Source organism: Miniopterus natalensis, chromosome X, assembly GCF_054644295.1.
Source record: "Miniopterus natalensis isolate mMinNat1 chromosome X, mMinNat1.hap1, whole genome shotgun sequence".
NCBI lineage: Eukaryota > Metazoa > Chordata > Mammalia > Chiroptera > Miniopteridae > Miniopterus > Miniopterus natalensis.
Window position 1 is genome coordinate 25,256,285 of NC_142103.1, and position 25,597 is coordinate 25,281,881.

Genomic DNA, 25,597 nt, shown 5'->3' on the forward strand with positions numbered 1-25,597 from the left:
TATATGAAAAAATGTTCAACCTCACTAACAATTGGAAAAATGAAAATCAAAACTACAATGAGATACCAACTCATAAATGTTAGAGTGGTTATTATAAAAAAGACAAGCAATAACAACTCTTGGAGAGGTTGTAGAGAAAAGGGAACCCTCATTCACTTCTGATAGGAGTGTAGCCTGGTTCAACCACTATGGAAAGCCGTCTGGTGATTCCTCAAAAAATTAAGAATAGAGCTACCATATAATCCAACAATCCCTCACCTGGGTATATACCCAAAAAATTCAAAAACATGTATTTGCAAAGATATATGCACCCCTTTGCTCATTACTGCATTACTCACGGTGGCCAAGAAATGGAAACAACTAAACTGCCCTGTGATAGAGGAGTGGATAAAGAACATGTGATATATGTACACAATGTAATACTACTCAGCCACAAGAAAGGATGAAATACTGCCATTTGTAACAACATGGATGGACCTTGAGAATATTATGCTAAGTGAAATAAGTCAGTAAGAAAAAGCTAAGAACCATATAATTCATTCATATGTGGAATATAAAACTGAAACTCATGGACACAGATAGCAGTGTGGTGGTTGCCAGAGGGAATATATGGTGACAGGAGAAGGTACGATGTTGGGTGGTGGGCATAAAGAGCAATATACAGATTTTGTAACATAGAAACCTATACAGAAACTTATATGATCATATTAACCATTGTCACCCCAAAAATTTAATAAAGTTTTAAAAATAAGTAAGTAAATAAATAAATTTTAAAAGCCAGGAGGGTAGTTTAAGGGAGCTGTGGGACAACATGAAATGTAATAATATCAGCATCATAGGAATTCCAGAAGGTGCAGAAAGTGAGAAAGGGATAGAGAACATATTTGAAGAAATAATGTCAGAAAAATTCCCTAAGCTGGTGAAGTAAAAAGTCACGCAAGTTCAGAAGGCACAGAGAGTCTTAAACAAGAAGAACCCAAGAGGCCCACGTCCAGACACATCATAATTAAAATGCCAAAAACTGAAGACAAAGAGAGAATCTTAAAAGTAGCAAGAGAAAGGAATTTATTACCTACAAAGGAGCTTCCATGAGGCTGTCAGTTGATTTCTCTTCAGAAACTCTACAGGCCAGAAGGGAATGGCATGAAGTATTCAAGGTAATGAAAAGCAAGGATCTGAAATGAAGACTACTCTATCCAGCAAGGCTCTCATTCAAAATAGATGTTGTAATAAAGAGCTTCCCAGACAAAATAAAAAGGTTAAAGGAGTTTATCATGACCAAACTAGCATTGCAAGAAATGTTAAAGGGACCGCTGTAATGATAAGAATAAATAGAGAGAAACTTAGGCATAAAGAACAAAAATAATGATAAATATGTACCTATCAAAAATAACCTTAAATATAAATGGATTAAATGCTCCAATCAAAAGACATAGGGTAGCTCAGTGGATAAGAAAACTTGACCCATATATATGCTGTGTACAAGAGACCAGCCTCAGAACAAAAGACTGACAGAATGAGAGTGAAGGGATGGAAAAAAAGTTTTCCATGCAAATGGAAATGAAAAAAGAGTTGGGTGCCTGGCCGGGTATGGCTCAGCGGTTGAGCATTGACCTAGGATACAGGAGATCATAGTTCAGTGCAAATTAAAATGACAATTAAGTATCACCTCACACCTACCAGAATGGCTACTGTGAACAAATCAACAAACAAGTCCTGGCAAGGATGTGGAGAAAAGGGAACCCTAGTACACTGCTGGTGGGAATGCAGACTGCTGCAGCCACTATGGAAAACAGTATGGAGTTTCCTCAAAAAAATTAAAAATGGAACTTCCATTTGGCCCAGTGATCCACTTCTAAGAATATATCCTGAGAATCCCAAGACACCAATCAGAAAGAACTTATGCACCCCTATGTTCACAGCAGTGCAATTTATAATAGCTAATATCTGGAAACAGCCCAAGTACCCATCAGTAGATGAGTGGATAAAAAAGCTGTGGTACATTTACACCATGGAATACTATGCAGGTATAAAACAGAAGGATCTCTTACCATTTGGGACAACATGAATGGACCTGGAGAATATTATGGTAAGCGAAATAAGCCAGGAAGAGAAAGACAAGTACCACATGATCTCACTCATATGTGGAATATAATAAACAAAATAAACTGATGAACAAAATTGATCCAGAGACATAGAAGCATGGAACAGACTGATGAATCTCAGAGGGAAGGTGGGAATCGGGGCATGGGTGAGGAGAGATTAACAAAAAAAGTATATTTATGTATGCATAACCCATGGACACAGACAATTGTGTGGTGAAGTTCTGGGGCGGGGGGGCGGGGGGGGAAGCTGGAGGGAGTCAATAGGGTAAAAAGGGGGACTTATGTAATAATTTCAACAGTAAAGACAAATTATTTTAAAAAATCTGAAATAGAATGCCTATTTGTGAGACCTTATGGCTGAGGGCACTTATACACAGAGACTCTTAAAAAGAGAGGGGCCGGGCCAGTGTGCTCAGTGGTTTAGTGTCTACCCAGGAACCCAGAGGTCACGGTTAGATTCCTGGTCAGGTCACATGCCAGGGTTTAGGGCTCCACCCCCAGTAGGGGGCGTGCAGTAGGCAGCCCATTGATGATGTTTCTCTCTCATCAATGTTTCTATCCCTCTCCCTTCCTCCCTCTCTAAAATTCAATAAAAACTTTTTTTTTTTTTTTTTTTAAAGAGTGAAGCAAGAATCCCTTGATAAATAGAAGTAAAGCAGTTTTGGTTGTTTTCTAATATCTGAATGAATAAAGACGTAATATTAAAAAATACTATAAACAAAATTAAAAGAAAAAGAACACCCTGGGGGAAATATTTGTAAAATACATTACAGATAACAAAACTTGATATTCTTTGCAAACAATATATAAGAAGCTTTTACAAGTCAATAAGAAAATGTTAAGTATTTTTTTAAAAAATATATCTTTATTGATTTCAGAGAGAGGAAAGGAGGGGGAGAGAGAGAGAGAGAGAAACATCAATGATGAGAGAGTCATTGATCGAGCCCACAACCCGGGCATGTGTCCTGACGGGGAATCGAACCCCGATCGCCTGGATCCTAGGTCTACACTCAACCACTGAGCCACGCCGGGCCAGGCAGAAAATGTTAAGTATTTTAATAGAAAATAATCAAAAGAAAAATGTCTTCAAAATAATAACACAAGTGGCCAATAAATGTATGACAAATTGTTCAACCTCACTAGTGTGTCTGTGATATAAGTGCCTGACAATTAGCTTTTCAAATTGCAATATAAATGCCTGACATCAAGCTTTTGATTGCCAAGGCATCCATTTCAAAGACATTCATCTCAAACAAACACTTTGCCAGCTACACAAGTTATGAGCTGTGCCATCCCACCTAGAAAGTTTCCCTTTTGGAAAACCCTGGGTGACCTAGATAACTGACTGCTTGCTTTTCCCTTCCCATGCTTTAGTTCCTGCTCTTATGTCTTAAATTCATCAGTGAAGATTGAATCTGGGATACCCTAGGAACATCATCTTCAACCCCAATAAAGGCAGAACCCCACATCCACAGTCACTCTCTTTTTTACTGATGACTTCTGTGTGGCCCTGGCATGCCTAATACCCTCCAGAAACTGGGTAATAAGCCTTGTTTTTCAAAGTCTCCTGATGGTAGCTGATGAGATGTATCTTGCAGTCATGATTAGAACCACAAAGGCCAGTCCAATCACAACATTGATTCAATTGGAGAAATGTCTATGGGGGCTTGCCGCAGGTATTATGGCCCAGGTTAGTGCCCCAGTCATTTCTAGCTGATAGCATCACTATCAAGAGGCTGAGAAAAACAAAAAAACAATGTTGAAGAAGGGAATTTGTTAAAATGATATCATGCTAGTATTCCTTATTATACTGAAAATGAAAAGGAATGATATTCAAGATTTCTTAGATTGTAGATAAATGGGTACTCATAAACTGTTGGAGGAAGTATACACTAGTACAAGCTTTTAATAGGGAAATTGACTAGATTTATCAATATATTTTAAATGTGTATATCTAGCAATTTCACTTCTAGGAATTTAACCTAAGGAAAAACTATGAGAGGTGAACAATAATGCCCATGTCAGTATTAGTGACACAGAAAAAAATTAGAATTAGCCAATGCATTATTATTAGATATTTAGTGTCAGTAAAATATGTTGTGTGTGTGTGTGTATGATGAGATTCCCTGAATCCATTAAAAATCATTATAGTGGACACGATTATGTGCATCCAGATCCTGCTTCAAGACAGAAGGAATTATTCCTCCAGCTGCTGGGAGGGCTGTTCACAGACAGCCCTGAGCTGTCAGCTTACTCTGGGAACTGCCTTCAGCTGAAGAGAGTGACTAATCTCAAGGGTTACATACCTTTCCAAGGTGCAGCTTGCAGTCAATATCCAGTCAATGCTGGGGCATAAAGACTCAGCCTCTTTGCTTTAACTGGGGAAAATTCTTTGAAGCTATTACAGAGAGTTCCCTGTATGTTCTGCTATGGTCTTGTGACGGCATTAAAGCCCAACTTTTCCTTTCCTCCAATCTTGTTTCCTTTCCTTCCTCACAGGTGTTGATCCCAAGGGCACTCTCCAATATACTTTGCCTTACTTGGAATCTGAATTCTGTGAAATTCAATTTATAACAATTATGTTGAAAATACCTATTAACATCATCATGAAAATGTGAAGATATTCAAAATATTTTTTAAAAAATTTATCTTTATTGTTGAAAGAATTACAGATGTCCCCTTTTTTTTCCTCATTGACTCCTTCTACCCTGCACCCCACCCCCCACCCCAGGCCTTCACCACGCTAGTGTCTGTGTCCATGGGTTATGCATATATGCATATAATTTCTTTGGTTAATCTGTCCCCCTGCACCCACCTACCTCCGCCTTCCCTCTGAGATTCGTCAGTCTGTTCCATGCTTCTATGTCACTAGATCTATTTTGTTCATCAGTTTATTTTGTTCTTTAGATTCCTTATATAAGTGAGATCATGTGATATTTATCTTTCTTTGCCTGGCTTATTTCGCTTAGCATAATATTCTCCAGGTTCATCCATACTATCCCAAAGGGTAAGAGATCCTTCTATCCTGCGTAGTATTCCATTTTTGCTAAGTGAAGAAAGTTTCTAGCAATTTCTGGTACTACACTCAACCAAACCAAAAACCCTTTTGATACAAACTTCTATAAGTGGAAAAGAAAATATACAAATATTCTTAATGGCATAACTGAGCTCATGAAAATAAAAGAAAGTACCCAGATGCCAGAAATGAAGAGGAAACTGCAAATCAGAGTTGTAATATTGTGAGTGTAATATTGTTGTGGTTGCCCCAGGAAGAAAGTTTCAAATTTTAAGAACCACAGGGACAGGAGATGAGGTCTTGGGCCCATGGGTTACATCATAAACTTCCACTGGAAGGCTGTTCTCTTCAGAAAGTTTGGGCTAGAAAAAAACTCTGCATCTGTGGCACAACAAGCAAGCTTATCTGTCTCTGTCTAAGTCCTAGATGGAAGAAAACAGTTCCTCTGAGAATTATAGCACAGACCTGTAATTCATGTGGGTTTTAGGTTTTAGTTTACTTGCATATCCAGGGAAACGTTACTCTGAGGCTTTTGGGAGAGAAGCAAAGAAAAGTTTCATTGCAGGGATGCTCCCACAACATAGACCACAAGAAGTTTTCACAGAATTTTTTAAAAGCTCATTAAAACATATTGCAATAAAAAAGTCCAAGAATAAATTATCTACCATGAGTGAGAGTCAATAGAAACAATCACCAGCAAGATTAGAATACTGAGAATCATTGAGCTGGGGGATAGATTTGAGAAAATTATCTAGATTTTAGAATAAATAGAGATGGAAAATATGACAGGCTAAAAGATATGGAGGACAGAATGAAAGACCCAACCTTAATCTAAAAGGAGTTCCAGAAGGAAAAATGGGGAAAAGGCAATATGCAAGGACATAATGGCTGAGGATTTCCCAGGATTGATGAAAGATTTTTAAAAAGTTTAAGTGCCAAGTAAAATAAAATTAAATCTATATCCAGACCTATTAGTCAAACTGCAGAACACTAAAAACAAAGAGAAAAATCTTTAAAACTACCAGAGAGAAAAGACAGATTACCCTCATAGGAACAACGAGATAGGCAGCAGACTTTTAAATTACAAAATACGAGCCAGAAAACAGGTAAATGATATCTTTAAAGTTCTGAGGGGAAATACCTGTCAACCGATTTTTCTAAACTCAGCTAAATTATTATTCAAGACTGAAGGCAGTGCTTGCTTCAGCAACACATATACTAAAATTGGAATGATACAGAGAAGATTAGCATGGTACTGAAAAAGAACGACATAAAAATTTGTGCCCTGTCATCCTCATACTCTTGGCTGATTATCACACACACACACACACACACACACACAGAGGGCAATAAAAATGTTTCCAGAAATGAATGGAAAGAATCAACAACTCACAAACCCCTGCTGAAAGAAATACTAAAGTATGTACTTCAGCAGGGAAGCACTCATGTGGAAAAAAGAATGATGAGCAAAGATATTAGTAAACATTTGGGTAGATGTAAATAAGCATTGGTTGTAAAATAATAATAATAATAATGAGGTTGACGAATGATTTAAGGGTATAAAAACAAAGTTGGAGAGGCATGGTTTAGTTGAAACTTTCTAACTCCTTGAATTGTTTTAAGGAAATAATGACAAATGAATAGAAATGATGAAAAACTTTAGACATTTTAATTAAAACAAACAAACAAACAAACAAAATAACGTATATCTTCCAAACTAGTAGGAAAAAAATAATTTAAAAATTGACTAATAAAAAAAACACGAGAGGGGAAAAAAACATATGAAAGGGCAGAATTAAAGGAAAAATCCCATTTAATAAAGAGATATAAATAAATCCTAACATATTATTAATTACATTTAATAAATGTGACTGGACTAAAACATGTAAATTTAAAGACAGAATCTTAGTTGTATTTAAAAATCCAAAATTTAGCTGATTTATGTTTATAAAAGTCATACCTATAACTTAGGGGCATGGAAAGTGATGGAGAAATATATGGTAGGCAAATACTAGCCAAAGTTGATGTAGCTATGTTAATGTTAAGCCAACTATACTTTAAAACAACAAATATTTTAGGGATAAATTTTGTCACAGCATACTGATGAAATCTGTCTGCACCTAAATATATTGCCTTAAATTATATAAAGCAAAAGTTGACAGAATTACAAGGAGATACCAATAAATCTATCATCTGTGGTAAATTTTAACACATTTCTCCATGTTGATAGGGAAAGCAGGCTAAAAATGAATAAGAATGTAGATTTGCACAACACGATTTTTTAAAAAATCTTGAATTGATATACAGGGTAGGGGAAAAGTAGGTTCACAGTTGGGAGTATGCATGACACAGAGTTTATTCTTGCATTATTATTTAGTAATTATTATTTTATTTTCCATATGAGCAACTGTAAACTACCCTGTATGTAGAATTCTGTGCTCAATAACTACAGAAACTCATTCTTTAAAAATATACATCATTTATCACATTCTTTTATTATAATGAAATAAAATTAGGATTTCCAGAAACAAAAACATAATTTAAAAAATACACTAAAAGTGAAAAGAAAGTAGGTTACAAAATGAGTAGGTGTAGTATCATACCATTTAGGGAAAAATAATATCTGTGTTATGCGTTGAGAAAGAAAAGTTGGAAAGAGACACTAAAAATGGTAAGAGTGATCATTTAAGGTTTCTTGGCTTGATGATTTTTAGTTTTGCTTTATTTTTATTTTGTTAATTTTTTTTTGTTTTGTTTTTAGAGAGAGAGAAGAGAGAGGGAGAGACAGAAGCATCTATGTGAGAGAGAAACATTGATCAGCTTCTTCCTGCATGCCCCCTACTGGGGATGGAGCCCATAACCCAGGCATGTACCTTGACCTAGAATAGAACCAGCAGCATTTTGGTGCACTGGAGAATGCCCAACCAACTGAATCACACCGGTCAGAGCTCCACTTTATTTTTAAAGAGCTTTTCTGTATTGTTAAAACTTTCTGCTTGGTGTATGTGAGCATGTATTTTTTTCTAGTTAGAAAAAAAAATTAACAGTGCATTTTATTTAGTATAACATGTAGAATAATACCTTGCCAGGGCTGTTGCAATAGTCTCCTAACTGGTCTCCCCATTTCCATCCTTGCCTCCTAAGACATTCTTTTCCCTAAAGCACTTAGAATAAAATCCAAATTCCTAACCTTAGCCTGCAGTGTTCTATAAGACATTGTTCCAGACTACATTTCCAGACTTACTTCCACTCACACTCCCCAGGTTCACTCTACTCCAACCACATTGGCTTTCATTTCCTTGAACTCTCCAAGTTTTTTCCAGCCTGGTTCTCCATATTTGCTACCCCTTGTACCCAGAAGCCCCACTGTTCTTCCCCCAACACTCTTTTCCTGGCTAAGACCTAGATATTCTCATGTTTTAGCCAAAGTGTTAAATCCTTAGGGAAGCTTTTTCTCCTCTCCCTCCCGAGACTAGGTTTGGTTTCTCTGATATTCTCAACTTACCTATTTTTTCCTTCATAGCAGTAACAATTAACTTGAAAACAGATGTTTATGTGTTTATTTGGTTATTGTTTATCTCCCTTGCTTAACTGCTCTGTGAGGACGGGGACCATATCTAGTTTACTAATTATTATATAGCCAGTACCTAACATAGTGCTGAGTGGATAGCTGTTGAAAGAATACATAAATAAGTGAATGAATAAATTATTGAATCCTCACAAATTATTCCGGAAATTATGGAACCAAAAAGTGAGGTAAATAAATTTGTGAAGGAGAAGGCTAATGATATGCCACCACAATCGTGGTTTTAACTCCCAGTTCTGGTAAGAGCTAACATTCATTGAAAAATTCTGACAAGATAAATTTCCTTTAGTATTCTCTTTTCATACATTTGCTTTAGTGGACCATTCCTTTTTAAAGGAAAAAAGTCCTGTGAATTAGCTTAAAAACAAAACAACAACAAAGTTATTTCTGAAGCCAAAGACACAAGAACAGTGAGGTAGGATAATTTGTGGATGGGTATAAATTAGTGTATCACATTTCATTGTCTTGAAGCTCTGTTTCATTATATAATTGATACAGTACCACATAACCAAAGCGCAATTCAAGTTGGCCTGGATATGTTCTATCTTCCCTTCCAGGGACAACTTATACACCTTCAGTCAGCTTGAGTAATAATGGTCTCTGTAATTAAGGCCAGTATGTAGGAAAAAGATACATATTCCCACTTACTGTTGCTTCTCTAGAGAAGAAAAATATTAGTTATTTCTTAGGCTTGCTCCAGAGTTTACACTTTAGGGTGTAATCTTAAATTCTTAAAATATAGCCTTTAAAAAAGATGGTAAGAAAGCAAAGTAGGATACTCTTTTGATCCTGCAACATCATGGATTTAAATTTAAATACTAGCCTCCTTTCTGTTAATCCCACCCTCAACTCCTTTTTTTAAATGTTTGTTAAATGTCTATTTAAATTCTTTGCCCATTTTTTTTTTGTTTTTATTGATTTTTAGAGAGAAAGGGAGAGCAATAGAGAGACAGAAACATGGATGAGAGAGAGACGTTGATTGGCTGCCTCCTGCACTGCCCCCTACCGGGAATCAAGCCCACAACCCAGGCATGTGCCCTGACTAGGAATCAAACCGAGGATCTCTTGGTTCATGGGTCAACTCTCAAACATTAAGCAACGCCAGCCTGGCTTTAAATGTTTTTTAAATTGATTATATATAGAGAGAAAAAACATCTAGGTAGGAGAAAAACATCGATCTGTTGCCTCCAGTACGTGCCCCGACTGGAGGATGGAACCCAAAAGCTAGGGATGCGCCTTGACTGGGAATTGAACACGCAACCTTTTGTTGTATGGGACAAAGCTCCAAGCAACTGAGCCACCTGGCCAGGGTCCACCCTCAACTCAACCTCCACAGAAGAAAGTCATGGTGGTAATTTCTTTTCTTTTTCTTTTTTAAAAAATATATCTTTATTGATTTCAGAGAAAGGAAAGGAGAGAGAGAGATAGAAACATCAATGATGAGAGAGCCATTGATCGAGCCTGCAACCCGGGCATGTGCCCTGACCGGGAATCAAACCCTGATCGCCTGGATCCTAGGTCGATGCTCAACCGCTGAGCCACGCCCGGCCGGGCTCTTTTCTTCTTTTTTTTAAATCTTCACCTGAGGATATTTTTTCCATTGCTTTTCAGAGTGGAAGGGGGAGAGAGACATCGATGTGAGAGAGACACATCGATTGGTTGCCCCCTGCTCACCTGCCGACTAGGGCCAGGGATTGAGCCTGGAACCAAGGTACGTGTCCTTGGCCAGAATCAAGCCTGGGACCCTTCAGCCAGAAGGCTCATGCTCTAACCACCTAGCCACACCGGCCAGGGCACATGGTGGTAATTTCAATGTCAAATTCTCTACAAGAGCTTAGTGTTTTAACGTAACCACTTTCCCCAAAATCTCAGTCTTCTCTGATTTGTACTAGTTACAAACTAGATCTTGGTAGTTATCTACATAAGCGAGTGTGGCAAATATCTGCTTGTATTTAGTTCCTTAATAGTTCACATAGAAGCAATAAATACCTTTCAGTTATTCATCTCTTCTCAAAATTTACTTCCAGGTAACACCACAGTTCTGTGATAATGGGTGAAGCGAAGCCACACAGCTTTAAAATATAATTTATTCATAAATAATTGTGAAATAAATTTATGCAATGCAGTAGAGAAGAGGTATAGGGCATTGGCATAATTCATAAAAATAGGTATGTCCAATTAAGAATAAACATAGGAAATGAGAGAACAGGATTTGTAAATGCATCACACTTTTCTTTATATTCCTTTTAAATGTCAAGGATCTCAATTACTAAGTATAAATATAGTATCCTGAAGGCACTGTTATTATTAGTGCATAAAAGAAAAATATTTTTAACCTAATTAGATCCAAACATTGAGAGCAGGACTAATGAAGCAAAATAATACTGTGTGCACAAGAGTATTTTTGATTCAGGTAAAACATGTGGTTAATATGGTACATCAACTATTTATGATCCTTTGTTATTTGTATATTCCAGAACAATAATGAAAGCCTAAACAGAGAACACTAAATCATTTGATCAGATCAATGAAAAGACAACCAAATACACTTTTCTGGTAATAATAATGACCAGTTGCTATGCAACTGATTGTATCATAGTATAATTAACTGACTTAAGTTCTTAAGACAACTGAAATAAGTAGACCAACCATTTCATGGTCATATCTCAGTTATTTAATTGATGATGTAGTAGTCCAGTGGTTAACCTGTAAATTCTATCCAGCTATCACTATAAAAATGGAATAGCTTATTAGTATGAGAAAACAATATTTTCTACCAGAGTAGCAGAAATGACTGTAAATGACTAGAATATCAGTATAATTGTATTTAGACTTTCTGAAGTACATTGGAATAATAAGGAGAAGATAGAAAACATTAATCAATTTTTTTATTTTTTATCAGGGCTATTTTGCTTCGTGTCCTCCTTACTCATGCAGTTTCAGAAGAAATTAACAAAATCCAACTCTCTTTTCAAAGTTACGGTAACTTCAAGAGTTTCAGTTTCCAGGATATAGAAAGCTTTGGCACTGTTGCAATCCACAGGATGGGGAAAGTTCAGCAACAGTTTCCTAAACAAAATAAAACAAAACAAAAACAAAGAATCAGCTCCCTAAAGTGATATCAAGAAGACATCACTTTTAATAAGGCAATGGAAAGCAAGATATACCATCAGAACATTAAAAAAGCACAAAACAATATTTAGACAGTATAAGTACTGGATCAAAAGTATGCCTAAATAACACAAATAGTATATCAGTTTTTTGGCCTTAAAAATCCAAGCAGTGGTTTTGACTTCCCCCTGTTTTGTCTAAATTGACTGCATTTTGTATTATATAAACATAGTCTCAGGCTGTGTTTATAGGCTTAAAAATAGAACCATTGCAACTTTAAGTTGGTTGAGTAGATCTGTTGCCAGTCATTCTTATGGATGCATGGAATGTGGCTAGATGACACAAATCTGAAAATCAGAATGGTTCTATAAGAATTCTGTTAACACAACTTTAGGCTGAGTCTCTACTGCAGGTGTAGTTATTGAAACTGAGGCCTGGAATGAATTCAATACCAGATCAATGAGAGTGCTTCTCTGCTTGCTTTTGGTTCTTTCTACTATGCATTAACAAAAAGTCCCAATGAGGGATTGCTGTGTTTGTTTCGCAGTGGATGGCTCAGTTGCTAGATAGCTTCATGCTTTCAGATGCATTGCTGGGATGTGACATCCATAATTCTGCCATAGTGATATGAATGTAAATTATGCATGGTGTTGGCACATGCTGGTATCTGAAGAAAATTAAATGCATGAAACACTTGTTACCTCATATTCGTAATAAAGAAGATTTAAGTATCTCTATTTAAAAAATGGACAGAAAAGCTCTTTTACAAGGTATAATATCCAAATCAGTAAAGGAATCTGGTATTTTTAGTATTTATTGAATACTTGCATAAAGTATTTGACAACAAAAACCTTTAAAATCAGTTGCTTCTTTACTCATTTGCAGACCTAAATTCAGGACACTGGACTCATTAAAAGTATTTACCACACATCTACAGAACCTGAAGGAGAAATTTTCTGTGACTTTTACTCCATTCCAGATATTTGGGGTAGGAGAAACAGTTCCTTCCACCTTAAGTAATGAAATCAAGATGTATTTTAATGTAGTCTGTAATATTTGACATCTCAAAAAAAGTAGGTGCAGAAACATTTAGAATCCATCTTTTTAAAGTTGTTAACAACATAGGTTGTGTTAGAGCTAGGTTTGCTTTATCCCTTATTCTAAAAATGATAATAAATTCACTTTAAAAAGGAAGCAAAGCTCAGTGGTGGTAGCTTCACTGCACTAAAAGACAACTATAAATTAGCTGAAGAAGGAGTTCCAATGACAATGTGCACTTCTCTGTCCAGAGAGAAATAAATTTTAAAAAGACAGTTAGTGGCCATTGGAATGATCCATCTATCCCTGCATTTTTGTCCAGCCCTTAGTAGTATGGCTTCACATACTAAAATTTTGAACAATACAAACTGTATAACTTATTTAGGCCCTTAGGAGAAGGAAAGTATTTTTTTCTAGTTTGTTTTACTGTCTGATATCTGAACTGAGATTTATATTTAAACAAAGCAAAATCCTACAAATACTTAACCACTGAAGAACAGGAATGTATCTTATCTTGGTGTCCCCCCAGTGTCTAGTAGAAGAGTTTATAAATATTTGTTGAGTGAATAAATAAGTGAATGAAAAGCAAATTGGTCGCCACAAAATGATATTTGAATAACTACTATGGATTAGTACTATAAAATATGAACAAACATTTAAACCCAAATCCTTCTGCCTTTACATTGATAACATATTTGTATTTTAAGAAGCTACAGTTTAGACACTGATCAAATGTTTATCCAGTGCCAATATTTATTACAAATTATTTAAATGCAAACAATAATATATGAAAGTAAAAATTTATCTATGCAGTGAACTTTAGTTTAGAGACTTGCATGCTTACATTTATATTGGAGAATTCAAGTTGATGTTGCTTGCAAAAGCTTTACATAAAGGACAACCTGGCTCTGTGCATATTTACATAATATAATTTTTATTTTATGTAGTTAATAAATAATTTGACTTACATATCTGTGTTAAACACAAACATGGCCCTTTTAAGATTTCCTATTGGAAAATAACTACTGTTAAAGAATGCAGAAATAGCAACTGAGCTGCAATTCACTATTCCATTTATAAAACTTTTTTTAGGTATCAATGTCATTGAACATCAGTCAACTCACAATTAATCTGAATTAAAAGAGTACAGCAGAGGTGAAAATAATCTACAACAGCGTTCAACTAAAATTAACTTATACTTGTCTTTAGAATGTTTTTTGTTATCACATTCAAGAATTTTTTTTATGATATTCTTAGAATTCACTTCAAAGAATAATAAAACCCCATATAAAGACAAAGTTGGGAAATTATCCAATTTCCCCTATCTTTTCTCCTTTCCATCTACTTCATGCTTAGAATCTACATACCAAAACAACCAGTTGCTAAAAAATGAACAATTCAGTAAACCGCATTATTTCTTTTGGTTGTATAATGCTAAATATCTGGGTATTATTAATAATTACAATGTAATTGGTTATCATTTGACAGATTAGTAGTCAATTCAGTGAAAATGAATTCACTTGTTCTCTGCCTTATATGAACAATTCTAAATGTCCTCTCTCATCTTTCTTGATGCAAGTAACACAGTTTTACAGGGTGTCTAAGTCAGAAACTAAAGAAAGTAGATATAAATATAAGTAAACTCAAAAACAAGACACATTTCCAATAATACAAATTTAGATAATAGCATGGTTCCAAAGAAAACTCCAGTGTTTAAGAAAAGAGATAGAAACCTTAATTATATCTTCTGTCTTCTATCCTAATGATTTTTTCCTTATGAGACAGTACCTCTCTGTACTTATCATTTAGTATATAAATACAGTATGATCAAAATGACCTAATGCAGCCCACATTTTATGTGGAAAAGTATCTCTGTGTGAGTCTTTCATTTAGTGAGCTCTGATAGATATCTGGAATGACAGCATAACCAGAGCAGATGCCTAAAGATTGATGGAGACAGTAAGAACTGCTAGGGGAACGGAAATTAACTCCATGGTGTGTAGATATGTGTGTGCTTTTAACAAGCGCACAAATATCATGAAAGATTGATTGTCCATTTAACTAACTTTCCTTTGAAAGGTTGGGTGCAAGGATAAATGTGTGTATAATATGCAATGAAAAAATTACAACATTCCCTGAAGTAAATGGTAGGGATAGTGAATGTAATTTTTATAACATGAGACAATCATGAGGATACATTTTTGAAATTACTATATAAGTAATAAGAAAATATTTGATATGTATTCATCTGTAGGTCATTCGTGTTAAATGCATCTACTGTAGAAATCAAGGTTAAGCTATGTATTTACATTGTGTTGCTTATACATATAAGTCCTTTGTATGAGGGATCTACTTTTTTTTGAAGCTCTAAGATCAACAAAAGAGAATTATAGGTACTGGTAATGGGAGGAAGAGAATGTGCCAGGAGCTGACAGCTCTTCACGCACAATTTGAAATGTTGATGAGTTATAGAGAAAGAACCACTGCAATCAAACAAAGTGTGTTCACTGCTATACATCCAGATGAAACGTGAACAAAGCAGTGAGATATTTAGACATTTTTATCTAGCACACACCAGCTTCCATTGATTCCCTCTTTATAGAGTTAGTTTTGAGAAACAGGATTGATTCATTCAGGTTTCAGGATAAACATTTTATATCATTTTTACTGTATGTACTCAGTTTTGGGAATGTGATTTGAACCTGTGTAATAACAAGACTATTTTAAAAACATCAAAGTATTTAATTGAATCATTCCATTATCACCTGTATAATTTTAAAAAGTACTCACACAACTTGAGGACCTAGTGATAAATTAGCTGTTAGAATTTTTGTTTCAAGTAACTGATGACAAAAATTTGTGTTGCCCTGGCCAGGTAGCTCAGTTCGTTGGAGCATCAACTGGTACACCAAAAGGTTGTGGGTTCGATTCCTGGTCAGGACACATACCTAGGTTGTGGGTTCAATTCTCTGGTTGGGATGCACACTGGAGGCAACTGATCAATGTTTCTCACATCGATGTTTCTCTTTCTCTCCCTCTCTCTAAACATATCCTCGGGTGAGGATTTAAAAAAGGATTTCTGATGATTTTTAGGTGAACATAATCAAATTTAATCTGAGCCCCCACCATATGCAAAAAATTTAAAGATATTTCTTCTCTTATGCCATCACTGTACAAAAAACAACACATTCAAAACTTACAACTTAAAGGATTTTCACCTCCAGCTATTTTTTCTGACAGGTAAGTGAACTGTATCTGAAGATCAAGGACTGTGTTTTGGTGATATCAAACTACTCCAAATATACAAATACAGAGTAGGAAAAAATCTAGGTATTTCCAAATACATTTATGTTTATATTATGTAGATCACAGATCTGAATGATTAGTTGACTTTTTAACTTTTCTTCAGATTTCGGGAGTAATACAAAATAGCTATTTCCATTAAAAAATATGGACTGAGGATTCATTAAAATTATAATACATTATTCTAGCTCTAAGTTTTACTCACTTATCAGGAGTACGAAGGTCAAGGATCATTTCTTGGATATTAATTTCAATATCAGAAGGGTTTGTATTTGGCAGTTTAATTTTAACCTGAAAGAGAAAATGAGAAGAAAAATACTGTTGTCTTGAAGAACAGTTAATTTGAGGAATATAAGAAAAATATAGGAAAATGAGAACTAATATTTCTTTTTTTTTTAATTTAAAAAAAAAATGTATCTTTATTGATTGCAGAGAGAGGAAGGGAGAGGGAGAGAGAGAGAGAGAGAGAGAGAGAAACATCAATGGTGAGAGAATCACTGATGGGCTGCCTCCTGCGCCCCCGACTGGGGATTGAGCCAGCAACCTGGGCATGTGCCCTGACCGGGAATGGAACCCTGATCGCCTGGATCCTAGGTCGACGCTCAACCGCTGAGCCACGCCCGGCCGGGCCAGAACTAATATTTCTTAAGTGCCAACTATGTGCCAGGCTATGCCATTTCCTCATAACAATCTTGAGAAGCAGGGATTATTACTTCCATTTTACAGATGGGGAAACTGAAATACAGTGAAGTTTAGTGAGTGGCCCAAGGGCAATGGTTTGTAATTTGACTAAGGTCTATCTGTCTCCAAAGCTATATAGAGACACTTTGGTTACTTGCCTGTAATCTTCATTGTCTGAAGGTGCATTGCAGTGCACCTGCTAAAGTTGGAGACCATCAACTGCCTTTATATCAGTGGGCCCTGTGTATTAAAAAATGGTTAGTACTCATGTTAGGTATGGGTTGATAATGCCTTCTGGTAGTCTCCTGGTATAAACTCCCATACCACATTTCCTAGAGAAGCGTAGGAGTCCAGAGAAGTTGTTAACATAATAAAAGAGAAATAAAAATATGACCCCTGCACATGAAATGGGAATATTTATTAGTTTGGCAAGATTTCACTTAAAAATGTCTCATCTCACTTACCAGCAATTCCAATTAAATGCAGGTGCTCTAACAAAAACATGTTCATAATGTTTTTGTTCATAGAAGCAGTATTCACAATAGCAAAAAGATGAAAACCACTCAAATGAATATCAATTGATGAATGGATAACCCAAATGTGGTATATCCATAGAATGGAATATTATTCAGTCATAAAAAGGAATTAAGTACTATTATGTTGATGAGCCTTAAAAAAATTAAGCTAAGTGAAAGAAGTCAGGCACAAAAAGCCACCTATTGTAGGAATTTTTATGTGAAATATCCACAATAGGCAAATCCATAGAGACTGAAAACAGATGGGTGGTTGCCAGAGGCTCAGGAGGGAGAAAAGAGAAGTGACTGTTAAATGAGTATGGATTTCCTTTGGATAGATGAATATGTTCTGGAATTATATATTGGTGATGGTTGCGCAACATGTGAATGTACTAAATGTCACTAAAGGCAAAAATTTTAAGGCAAATTTTATATTATATGTATTTTATCACAGTACAGTGTCTCATCTCTCTAACTTAATTTATTCTCTCTCTTTTTAAAAATATGTCTTTATTGATTTCAGAGAGAGGAAGGGAGAGGGAAAGAGAGAAAGAGAAACATCAATGATGAAAGAGTCGTTAATAGGCTGCCTCCTACATGCCCCCTACTGGGGATTAAGTCTGAAACCAGAGCATGTGCCCTGACTGGGAATTGGACCACAATCTCCTGGATCAGAGGTCAATGTTCAACCACTGAGCCACGCCGGTAGGGCTATTCTCTTTTTAATAGAATTTGATCATCTATCTATCTATCATCTATCTATCTATCTATCTATCTATCTATCTATCTATCTATCTATCTATCTATCTATCATCTATCTATCTATCTATCATCTATCTCTATCTATCTCTATCTATCTCTATCTATCATTATCTATCTATCTATCTATCTATCTATCATCTATCTATCATCTATCTATATCTATCTATCTATCATCTATCTATCATCTATCTATATCTATCTATCTATCTATCTATCATCTATCTATCTATATCTATCTATCATCTATCTATCATCTATCTATCTATCTATCATCTATCTATCTATCTATCATCTATCTATCATCTATCTATCTATCTATCATCTATCTATCTATATTGATCTATCTATCAACAATTTTTCTGAGATGACATAGGATATGATTTCCAAAGACAAAGAAAAAAACAGCTTAAAGTTTAGCTAAATTATGAAGCCTTATTTAAAATGAGCTAAAAGACTTGAACTATTGGACATCTGGTGATTTCAGAGCTGGAATGGAAATGATAAAAGCCATAAGTTTTGACAGCAATACATATCAAAGAAATAATGGGAAAAAATGGAATTCCTTGTAAGAAGCTTAAAGTAGGCAATAATATTTTTGTAATATAAAATATGTGGACCAATACGTGCATGTGAGTTACAGCTTACTTTATTAAATCTGTACATAAAAAATATTTGTAAATAGAGCTCTAGAGGTCTTACTCTCTAAATATATCCAGATATATCCTATCCTCCCCTTCATGGGAGATCCATTACCCCAACCCTTCCAACTCCCTGTGGCTTCACCTTGTTGAGCTTGGGCTCCTGGGAGAATCTTGGTCAGACAGTTGTGTGGCTCTAGAACAGGGGCCATTTTTCACTCATACACCCCAATGGTGCAGAGCACACCCTTCGTGTGGCCAAATCTTGATTTGTTTGTGCCTGATAAACTCTGCTAGCATCACCCTGATGACTCCCTGAGACCCCACTCCACCACAAAGGTCTGCAGGCACCCTGTGGTGGCAGCTAAACTTGGTGTAAACAGGGACATTTGCTGAGTGGCCTCAGACCCAGCACTGACACTGAGTTTGAGCCTTTATCAGTCTGGTGAAGATCACTCACTCCCTATCTGGTGACTCACTGACAACCTACCTCATGCAACTTGAGTACTGCCAGAGACTCTTCCAGTGACAGAGATTATCAGGAAGTCAGCAGGCAAAGGAAGCTGGAGGCAGACCTCAGAGTGCCATGGGAGTTTTCCTGACCTGCCCCTGGGTCATGTGCTGGTAAAATCCAGCCTTGGTGTGCAGCTTGATCCTTCCTGTACATACCCAGGCCCAGTAGAGGCAGCTACAAACTGTGGATTGCTTTGTAGCCCCAAATAGGTTGCCCAGGGCCAGTCACAGGCAGAGTCTGACATTGGCCTGCACTTGAGTCCCTCCCAAGAGGCCCCAGAATCAAGACAAACAGTGGCCAGCTTCAGACAACATCAGAGCAAGATCAAATTAGCTTCACAAGTGGCATATCCAATGAGAGGTCTTGGCAGGCACCAGACCCAGGGCAAATTCTGTTTCCTGTGGTCAGCACCTGCATAGCAGCTCATACACTGTGGTCATGGTCAATCCTCACAGTGAGCCAGCCTGAGGTTTGATCTCACACACGAATGAGCCAATAGCAATCAAGACTCAATTACAATAAAAGGGCCCACATAACCTACACAAGAGACATTCCTGGAGCACTCAGATCAGGTGATCAAGGAGACTGTGCCACTGGGACCCACAGGACACCAACTACATAAGGCCTCTCTACCATGATGGGGAGTCAAAGCAGATCAACCTAATACATAGAAACAGACACAAAGAGGTGGCCAAAATGGAGAGAAAAAGAAACATGCCTCCAATAAGAGACCAGAAGAAATCTCCAGAAAAAAGAGCTAAGTGAAATGGAGGCAAGCAATTTACCTGATTCAGAATTTAAAAAAATAAAAAAATAAAATGGTTATAAGGATACTCAAGTAACTTAGTGAGAACTTCAACAGAGATGGCCAGCATAAAAAGGATATAGAAACCATACAAAAGAACCAGTTAGAAATGAGGAATACAGTATCTGAAATGAAGTATACACTAGAGGAATAAACAATAGGTTGGATGAAGCATAGAATCGAATCATCCATTTGGATAAAAAGGTAGTAAAAAACAATAAGAGCAGCAAAATGAAAAGCAAATTTAAAAATAAGAATAGTTTAAGGGACCTTTGGGACAACATAAAGCTTAACAACATCCACATGACAGGGGAACCAGAAGGAGAAGAGAGAGAGCAAGGTATTGAGAACCTATATGAGAAAATCAAGACTGAAAATTTTCCTAACCTGGTGAAGGAAAAAAAACACACAAATCTAGGAATTTTAGCGTCCTAAACAAGATGAACCCAAAGAGACCCACACTGAGACACATCATAATTAAAATATCAAAGGATAAAGACAAAGAGAATTTTTAAAGCAGCAATAGAAAGACAGTTTGTTAACTATGAGAAAGCTCCTATAAGGCTGTCAGTTGTTTTCTCAACAGAAACATTTCAGGCCAGAAGGGATTGCCATGAAATATTCAAACTGATGAAAAGCAAGACCTACAACCAAGACTACTGTACCAGCAAGGCTATCATTTAAAGTCGAAGGAGAAATAAATAGTTTCACAGACAAGAAAAAGCTAAAGGAGTTCATTACCACCAAACCAGTATTACCAGAAATGTTAAGGGTCTTCCAGAAGAAGGAGGAGGAGGAGGAGGAGGAGAAGGGGAAGTAAAGGAAGAAGAAGAGCACAGGAACACAGTTAAAGAACAAAATGGTAATAACATTTACCTATATATAGTCAATTTATATGTAAATGGAGTAAATGCTCCAATCAAAAAGCACATAGGGTAGCTGAATGAATAAGAAATATCCAATACATATGCTGTCTAAAAGAGACCCACTTCAGAATGAAAGATACAAACAGATTAAAAGTAAAGGATGAAAAAAGATATTTCATGCAAATGGAAATTTTAAAAAGCTTGAGTAGCAATATTTATATCTGACCAAATAGAGACAAACCCATAAACAGAGATCAGGTTGACAGCTGTCAGGGGGTGGGGGGTGTTGAGGGCTGGGTAAGGGGGATGAAGAGATTGAGCAAAAAAGAAAAAAAAAAAGCTATAGTAAGAGACAAAGAAGAATACTACATAAAGATAAAATGAACAATCCAACAAGAGGATATAACTGTTGTAAACAACTATGCACCCAACATAGGAGCACCTAAATATATAAAACAAATCTTGATGGATATAAAGGGAGAGATCATCAGTAATACAGTCATAGTAGGGAATTTTAACACCCCAGTAACATCAATGAATAGATCTTCCAGACAGAAAATCAACAAGAAAACAGTGGCCTTAAATGACACACTAAGTCAGATGGATTTGATTGATAACCTCAGAGCAGTAGAATATACTTTCTTTTCCAGTGCACATGGGACATTTTCTAGGATAGACCACATGTTAGAACACAAAACAAGTCTCAAATTTAAGTAGATTGAAATCATATCAAGCATCTTCTCTGACCATAATCGTTATGAAACTAGAAATCAATCAGGAGGAAAAAACTGAAATACACACAAAGACATGGAAGCTAAATAATGTTACAAAAGAATGAATGGGTTGATAATGAGATCAAGGAAGAAATCAAATGATACCTTGAAACAAATGAAAATGAGAACACAACAGCCCAAAGTCTATAGGACACAGTGAAAACAGTCACGAGAGAGAAATACATAGATTTATAGGTCTATGTCAAGAAACAAAAAAAAATTTCAAATAAACAATCTAAATTTACACTTAAAGGAACTAGAAAAAGAACAATAAACAAAGTCCAAAGTGAACAGAAGAAAAGAAATAACAAAGATTATAGCAGAAATAAATAAAATAAAGTGTGAAAAAAAAAAAAAAAAACAATACAAAAGATCAATGAAACCAAGAGCTGGTTCTTTTTAAAGGTAAACAAGATTGACAAACCTTTAACCAGGCTCAAGAAAAAAAGAGAGGACTCAAATAAGTAAAATCAGAAATGAAAGAGGAGAAGTAACGACTGACTCAAACGAAATAAAAGGGAATGTAAGAAAATATTGCGAACAACTATATGCCAACAAATTAAACAATATGGACAAAATGAATAAATTCCTAGAAACATACAGTCTTCCAAAACTGAATCAGGAAAAATCAGAAATTCAGAATAGACCAATTACAACTAATAAAATCAAAGCAGCAATCCAAAAGCTCCCAGCAAACAAAATTCCTGGACTGGATGGCTTCACAAGTGAATTTTACTGAATATTCGAAGAACTAACACCTATTCTTCTCAAACTATTACAAAAAATTCAAGAGGAGGGAAGACTTCCAAGCTCCTTTAACAAAGCCTGCATTATCCTAATTCCAAAATCAGATAAAGACACTACAAAGAAAGAAAATTATAGGCCAATATCCCAATGGACATAGATGCTACAATCATCAACAAAATATTAGCAAACTGGATCCAGTAATACATTGAAAAGATCATACACCATAACCAAGTGGGATTTATTCTAATGATGCATGGTAGTACAATATCCACAAATCAATAAACGTGATACATCACATAAACAAAATGAAAGATAAAAATCACATGATCATATTAATAGAAGCAGAAAAGCATTTGATAAAATCCAGCACCCATTTATGATAAAAACTCTCAGCAATGTGGGAATAGAGGCAACATACTTCAACATAATAAGGTCATATATGACAAAACCAACATCATATATATATTCCCTGGATTAATGTTTTCATTAAACATACAATTACCTCCTAAGTTATACTTTGAAAGTTCAAATCTTCATAACTAGATATGCTTTAAGTGAGAGAAATGAAACATTTCTCAAAGAGGTAGTTATAGGCACTCTATATATAGTAAATGAGTATTCTCTTGGACAAAGACCCATTTTTATTGTAATAACATTCAGATCTAACAGTCGAGTTGAGATGCTCTTTAGTTGCAGGATGACTCATCTCCTCTGGACCAAGAGATACAAATATTTGTTTCTTTATTCTGAAATGTTTAGATCTTTCAAGGGAAAATATTACTTGCTCAGGGTTGAAATGACATTTGAAGGAGGAAAGAAATCATTCTTCTGTGAAATTTAGATACAGCTTTTGGGTAGAGCTTCAAAGTGGTTCGTGAAATCATTTGCAAATCTAGTGAAGGGCAATTCAGAAACAACTAATTTTCCCTCTTAAGGAAATAAAAATTGTGTACTAAAATGGCTTTGGAGACGGGACAGGAGAGGGAACAAATTAAGTGGAATGGTATATACTAATATCTCGTAAGAATGAAAGTTCAATGAAGAATCTGAATAGAAAAACTGCTCTTGAAAATTGAATCAGACTTCTTTAGAGATACTTTTAATGAACACCTTAAAAATCAACATGATTATTTATTGACTTCTGATTGTACCCATTATCAAACTTTTTCAACATTAGTAAATACAGTATGTAACTGACCAAGCAATTAAAAGTATTGATGTTTCTCTCTTTAAATAGGATGTAAGTTGAATTTATTTCAAAGAATAATTTATTTTAATAGTTAAGCTAAGAAAAACTGCTAAAAAAATGCATTGGAAAACTTGCAACCTTTTAGGGGCTCAACCTTTGGTGTCAAACTTGATTTTGAATTCTGGTTCTGTCACCTGTAAGTTATTTGTTGTTTGTTAGTTATTTAGTTACATAACCAAAACAAATTCCACCCCCACACCCAATTTATGACTCAAAAGAGCAATAAACATTTATTGTCTCACACTTTCCATGGGTTTGGAATTTGGGAGTGGCCTAGCTAGGTAGTTCTGACTTATGGTCTATCATGAGGTTGTAGTCAAAATATTGGCTAAGGCTGTAGATATCTGAAGGCTTTATTAGGGCTGGGAGTTCTGCATCCAAGATAGCTTATTCACATGGCTGCTGGTAGGAGGCCTGTTATTCACTACATGGACTTCTCCATAAGATTTAGGGCTGCTTGAATGTCCTTATGATACAAAAACTGTTTTCTCCCCAGAGTAAATGATACCAAAAAGCAAGGCAGAAACAAAGCCTTTTTAAACATAACCTCATAAGCTATATATATATTTTTTTCTGTAATATCCCATTGGTTATATAGGGCAGCCCTATTTGATGTGAAAGGGGACTACAGAAAGGGAAGAACATCAGGAGTTGAGAATCTTTGAGAGCCATCTTGTAGGCTGGCTACCACAGTATCCATTACTAACCACTTCAAACCCCTGTCTTTTCGCCTTGTGAATAACAAGTGACAGGAAAAATGTCTACTAATTTAAGGTTTGTGAGGTCTCTTCTTCTCACTTTCAGTTTATCCTCAGGCAATTAGTCAAAGCTACTCAGTCCTCCTCCTTCCCCCCCCCTCTCTCTCTCTTTCTCTCTCTCTCAGAATTCACTTTGGGGCTTTCCTAGAGATAGGTAAAGGTAGGTCAAATTGCTTACAAGTTGTTTCCATGGGCCTTCATTTATTCTCTTCCATATGTTGTAACAGAGCTGGCTTAATATATCAAAGCCTCTGGGAGGGGGAGTTATTATTGTGGGATTATCATTTTGAGTTTAAAATTCTTTTTCTTATCTTGTTTTTATGATAGATTTATATGACAGAATCCTGAAGAGATCATATTCTTATAATCTGAAAGTGATTAATACAGGCTCCCCAGCTCCTCAGATAAGTGTCTATGATCATATTATAACATATTTGAAAATTGAAATGAGAAGGTCAAATAGCAAGTGTTCTGAGAGGTCATCCATTCTGTTTCCTCTTGAATTGTCACTCCCTGACTACTAGAACAGAAGAATAAATGAAACATATCTTATATGTAACTTGGCCAGTCTGTACTATTTACTGAAATTTCAGTGAAGCTTATGATATAAAGAAAGGTGAGGGCTGACAATTTGGAAGATATTCTTATTTAATTTAAGGTTTCTAGATAGTTCACCCCAGGCACTCACAACCTCATCACATCTAACTGTCTTGAGATTACTAGAACTAAAGTTATTATATTTTAATCTCTATTTCTTAATAAACACAAGAAGCCCATGTCCTTCTTTATCACCCAATAATTACCATCTGAATCTTCAAATCTCCTATTTTTTTTCCATTTCCTACTCCTTGGATTAAGTCCTGTGCAACACATAGTATATCATCCCTTATCTCATAAACCTTCCTTGAATATTCTCTTCAATTTCTTACTGTAACTGAAATCTAGATCTCCATTGTTGACATTGATTCCCTTACGGTCTTCTCAATTGGTGCCTGTTTTTTCCCCCTCCAATCTCCTTTATATCACTGGGCCTGACCCTTCCCTCCAGCTTTTTAAAATAAATCTCATGTCTTCACATTATACCATCAATCACTCTCCTTGTGCAATTATCTACAATTCCTAGGTCACAA

General features: G+C 35.7%; 1 protein-coding gene and 1 non-coding gene across 2 annotated transcripts in view; one reads left to right on the forward strand and one right to left on the reverse strand.

The window, feature by feature from the left end:
• Positions 1–6,315: 6,315 nt before the first annotated feature.
• On the forward strand, positions 6,316–6,421 carry LOC148090435 (U6 spliceosomal RNA). The gene has a single exon (XR_015713739.1). It is a non-coding gene; the product is annotated as a U6 spliceosomal RNA (small nuclear RNA).
• A 4,420-nt stretch (positions 6,422–10,841) lies between these two features.
• Positions 10,842–25,597, reverse strand: part of DNAAF6 (dynein axonemal assembly factor 6) — a 40,540-nt gene continuing 25,784 nt past the window's right edge. Inside the window, exons 7-8 of the mRNA XM_016206396.2 lie at positions 16,365–16,450; positions 10,842–11,776 (exon numbers count right to left, since the gene is read on the reverse strand). Of these exons, the coding sequence (XP_016061882.1) occupies positions 11,647–11,776; positions 16,365–16,450 (216 nt within the window). The 3' untranslated portion in view covers positions 10,842–11,646. The remainder of the gene's footprint in view (positions 11,777–16,364; positions 16,451–25,597) is intronic.